The sequence below is a fragment of the Micropterus dolomieu genome, linkage group LG15, assembly GCF_021292245.1.
Source record: "Micropterus dolomieu isolate WLL.071019.BEF.003 ecotype Adirondacks linkage group LG15, ASM2129224v1, whole genome shotgun sequence".
NCBI lineage: Eukaryota > Metazoa > Chordata > Actinopteri > Centrarchiformes > Centrarchidae > Micropterus > Micropterus dolomieu.
The window spans coordinates 720,264-725,565 of NC_060164.1; the positions used below are offsets into that span (position 1 = coordinate 720,264).

General features: G+C 40.6%; 1 protein-coding gene across 6 annotated transcripts in view; it reads left to right on the forward strand.

Annotated features, from left to right (window-relative positions):
• Positions 1 to 5,302, forward strand: part of zswim8 (zinc finger, SWIM-type containing 8) — a 41,725-nt gene that overhangs the window by 13,463 nt on the left and 22,960 nt on the right. For all 6 annotated transcript variants that reach the window (XM_046070242.1, XM_046070245.1, XM_046070244.1 and 3 more), the window contains exons 3-7: positions 1,854 to 1,948; positions 2,350 to 2,522; positions 3,194 to 3,301; positions 3,447 to 3,528; positions 4,326 to 4,446. In XM_046070242.1, coding sequence (XP_045926198.1) covers positions 1,854 to 1,948; positions 2,350 to 2,522; positions 3,194 to 3,301; positions 3,447 to 3,528; positions 4,326 to 4,446 — 579 coding nt within the window. The remainder of the gene's footprint in view (positions 1 to 1,853; positions 1,949 to 2,349; positions 2,523 to 3,193; positions 3,302 to 3,446; positions 3,529 to 4,325; positions 4,447 to 5,302) is intronic.

Consider the following 5,302-nt stretch of genomic DNA (forward strand, 5'->3'; position numbering starts at 1 on the left):
AGATAGTGGTTGCTGCCGCACCAACCACTGTTCTTTATATATTAGACATTTTGCATTCTATTTAAACTTTCTTTTAAAATTCTGAAGACGCTACTCCAGAATGCTACAATTGTTGGGCAATGATTATTTTTGTAATTTTTGCAAATCCAGGATGTAGCGAACTCTATGACGTGTAGCAGAGCGATAGCAGTATCTCCATAAACTTCAGGTCATACATTCACATTTCAGGTTTTTCCTCCTGAGACCTTTCATTAAACTCTTGCTTATATTGTGTCACCAAGAGTTCCTCAGTTTTGGTAACAGAGATCCTATTGTACTGAAACAGCCCTTGCACTGTTGCTGCTGTTCTGGTATCCACCTCTTAAAGGCCATTTTAGTATCCATCCATGTGAGACAATCCTTACAGCCTTTGCAAAGCCAAAGCAAGTGCCCTTTTAAAAAGATCTATCTTTGTGCATTCTTTTCTTCAAATTATTGCAGTCTATGACTCTCTGATTCCTTTCTTCTTGTAGACCAAGAGCGGTAACTTGACTCCATTCACAGCCCCAGCCCTCTTACCAGTGATGGACGTTTAAATATGATTAAATATGTGTAATGCAGGTGATTAAATGGGCACTCAACTGAATATCTTTGGGTTGTGGACAAAACAAGAGATGACGTTGTCTTTGGTCAGAAACACTGAAGTTTTTCCCCGTTTTCTGACATTTTATAGACCAAACAACTAATCAATTAATCAAGAAAATAATCAACAGATTAAGGACAAAAATAATCATTGGTTGCCGCACTAATTAACAGATACGCTTAGGTTTAGCTTGCAACATTTGCAAATGTCCACATTTAAATATGTAGTTTGAGGAGGCAGAAACAGTTGTTCCAACCTGAAAATAAGCTGAATAGCAGAAGAAATGTTGATTAAAGAAGGGATGTTGACACAATGACCTACTGACTTTTATGCCTTATTTTTCATGAGCTACTTACTCCAAATACTGGATGTCCTGATTCCAAACTATTAAGATGATCTACTCTACGTATTGTTATGTAATGGATGAAAGATTAACTGAGAAATTCTGACTCCTGAAATTGATCAGCTAAATTAAATTTGGTTGTGGTTGGAAGGACTACAAGAATGCACAGTCCCCTCCAATCATTCAGTGGAGTTATATAGTTATGTTTATTTTCCTTCACAAGCATGTTAACCATATTTAAATATTTAGTCCATTGCTTTTTTCTGATTGGGAAGAGTTCACAAAGATTTTGACCGAACAGGAACCCGATCCAAAGTGGAACCAGCTATCAGAACCCAGCCCTAAATTAGCGTTTTGTGTTAGCGTTTACTTCTCTCAAATTCATCACACACACTCGCAGAAACGTAGACAGATTGACTCAGTTATGAACGTCCTCACAGCTGGTCTAGCTTTGAAATGTTTAGAAAAAGGAGGTTTTGGAAAGAAACGTGGATTTTCAAGGTAGGAAGTTGACATTTGCAGATGGTACGACTGTCCAGAAAGACACATAGTAAGCTACCACCTTAATGCCAATTCTGCTTGAAGCATACTGTGGTTTCTTAGACAGAGTAGGACATTGCAAACCACCTTACATCATCAGCTAACTAAGTGCAAGAACAAGACTCCAACCCATCACAAACCCTGAACGGGATGAGAGGCTTAAAAGAATGATAGAACTCTATCTATCTCTATCTACCTGTGTAGATATACTCAGATTTGTGATTCACTTACTGATTTGGTTCTCTATCTTCCCTTCATCTTTTTCTCTTCCTGTCTCTCTCACCTCTCCTGTCCTTTCTCTGTGCTTCTTCTGTCCCGTTGTCTGTCTCTGTCCTCCTCCTGCTGCAGGTTATATTCTTGCCTGGCTAATGGGAGTCCCGATGAATTCCAACGTGGAGAGCAGCTCTACAGGATCAGAGCTGTCAAAGACCCCCTGCAGATCGGTGGGTTGAGTTGTATGGCTTACTAGTCAACTAGACTTAAGCTAATAATGACGACATGTACAGCTTATGTACATGATGTGATTCTAAGTCACTTCCATTGTTTCTGTAAGTCACCCATTAGTAAATGCCAAATTCACTTAATAGCACCATTTCAGTTTTATAAAACTTAAAAATGCCATTGAATTAAGTGAGTTAAATAAAATACAGTTTAGAGAAAGTATTTTTGTTTATTTGTCCAACCTGCATCCCAAAAGAATTGGCACTATTTTCTAGTTTGTACTGCAACTGCTGCACAAAGATTTCCTTTGGAATAAATACATTTCTATCTCACCTTATCTTTCCTGTTGTCCCCTATAATTCTGTGTTCGTCTGTCTTTCTGTGACTTTCTCTCTTATACTAGGCTTCCATCTGAGTGCTACAGTGGTGTCCAGTCAGGCCGGTCAATCTAAAGGAGCCTACAACGTGGCTGTCATGTTTGATCGCTGCCGCATCACTTCCTGCAGCTGCACCTGTGGTGCTGGGGCCAAATGGTGTGCCCATGTGGTGGCACTCTGCCTCTTCAGGATCCACAATGTGAGTTTGTGTTCACACAAAGGAATTCTATCAAACTATACCACATTTTCATCAGATCAACTGATCTCATTTATGATCAACATAAAACCAAACAGTAACACCAAAAAGTATTAATAGAGACCACAGGATGTATCGGGTACATCACCACAGGAGGTGGTGTCAGAGCTAAAATTATTAGTCCAGCCCAAGGTGAGTTTTTTTACGCTATTGTGCTGCCCTGAATTATTTATTTTATTTCAATCAAATTCAACTGGGCAACATTTTGATTTGTTGCTGCCCCAGAATTGTTAATGAATGATGAGAATTCAGTCAGTACATCTGAACATTTTGCTAAAAGAGCTAACATAGCATGGAGGGAGCTAAAAACAAGGGGTCAGCACGAGGTATTTTACTCTTGGTGGTGTGCACACAGAGTAGCGGCTCCATGTAGCCCCATGAGTCAAGGCCCTGCCACCAGTATTTTGCCAGCGAGTTCCCCTCCTAAGTCTTCTGGTTTCCTGGTGAGGTGCTTCAGCTCCTTCTTGGACAATTCATGTAGGGTCTATGAATTGTTCTTAATCTGGTCCCTCCCCTGGGACACATTTGCCTTTTTACCCTACCACGGGCAATTTATATATTTGTGTGTTCGTACTCTCACAATGGTGTGTGTGTGTGTGTGTGTGTGTGTGTAGGCATCAGCAGTGTGTCTGAGGGCTCCAGTCTCTGAGTCTTTATCCAGGCTGCAGAGGGACCAGCTCCAAAAGTTCGCCCAGTACCTCATCAGTGAGCTGCCTCAGCAGGTAACCTCCACATCCTGAGCCAGTTGTTCTCTTTTTAAAACAAACCGCTGAACAAAATACCAGTATAATTTCTCTATGATGTACATGTCATATATCTGGACAAAACAGGTTTTGTCAGATGATTCATTCAGTTTTGTGTCTCCAGATCCTACCCACAGCTCAACGGCTGCTAGATGAACTGCTGTCCTCTCAGTCTACTGCCATCAACACCGTGTGCGGAGCTCCAGGTACAGTAGCAGAAATAAAAACATACATACAGCGAGAGAATAAGCTTGAGCTGTACTGATGTACACTGTATATTTACAGAGGAGAACAATTGATCATTTCATTCAAACTTTTATCTGAAAGTGAGATGGTGGCTCACTTTCAGATAATGAAAATTAGGAGAGGTTTTTGTGTAGAGGAGTGTTTGTTTACACTACAGCAGGGGTGGCCAAACTACGGCCCACAGTCCTAGTGTGGCCCACTGCCTGATTTTAAATGGCCCGCAGTGAATTTTAAAAAATAAAATTGAACGTGGCTTAAGCTTATTTCTCATAGATTGCACTGGATGGACATTGCAAATCCTAGTTTAAACGCTAAATGTCATCTTGAACAACTACTTGACCTACACAGATGGATTACTAGTTGATGAAACGGTTTACCTCAGATTAAACATGGCGGAACCAAAAGATCATAGATCAAGATCATATCAACATAGTGAGTGAATGCTGAAAATTTCAGAATGGCCCATGACTACTTATATTTCTCAAAAACGTTTGGCCACCCTTGCACTATTGTTTATTTATTATCAATGGAGAGAGGAGGTTTATCGTTGTGGCCAGAAGATTTGGACAGGAAATGTCATTTCTCTCTGAGCTATTGTCCATCTCCAAAATGTCACTGCAATTGGAGAAAACGGAAACAAACAATAGAACAAATAAAAATATTTAGACTTTATCATGCAGGACAGATTGTCAATGGATACTCTGCTCTGAGAAAGCTCAAAGTGTGTGTGTGTGTGTGTGTGTGCGTATGTGTGTAGACCCCACTGCAGGCCCTTCAGCGTCTGACCAGAGCACTTGGTATTTGGATGAGTCGACCCTGAGTGACAACATCAAAAAGACACTGCACAAGTTCTGTGGGCCTTCACCTGTCGTCTTCAGGTACGAGACACGTGTCTCACATAATTGTCCTAATCACTAATTTCTTAATGGCTTTAGAAGATTTTGTCCCTTTTTGGATTAAAAAAAATCAAACATACATTTTTAAACTTCAGGGCTTACTTAAACAGTTCCCTAACCCCATTCACAAACATTTACTTCAAATACGGTGCTGCATACACATGTCAACCTTTTGTTTGAAAAAGACACAAACCCAGAGTAAAAGTAACACTAATCTGTTAACAGGATCATGTAACATTTCCACTAATACTTCCTGAAGTCTGAATTGAATGCAGTCACATTGAAGGTTAAAGGAATACTTCTACCACTAGGACTGTCTGTTTATCCAAAGCACCATATACACTCAGCTAAAGGATAATTAGGAACACCTGTTCAATTTCTCATTAATGCAATTATCTAATCAACCAATCACATGGCAGTTGCTTCAATGCATTTAGGGGTGTGGTCCTGGTCAAGACAATCTCCTGAACTCCAAACTGAATGTCAGAATGGGAAAGAAAGGTGATTTAAGCAATTTTGAGCGTGGCATGGTTGTTGGTGCCAGACGGGCCGGTCTGAGTATTTCACAATCTGCTCAGTTACTGGGATTTTCACGCACAACCATTTCTAGGGTTTACAAAGAATGGTGTGAAAAGGGAAAAACATCCAGTATGCGGCAGTCCTGTGGGCGAAAATGCCTTGTTGATGCTAGAGGTCAGAGGAGAATGGGCCGACCGATTCAAGCTGATAGAAGAGCAACTTTGACTGAAATAACCACTCGTTACAACCGAGGTATGCAGCAAAGCATTTGTGAAGCCACAACACGCACAACCTTGAGGCGGATGGGCTACAACAGCAG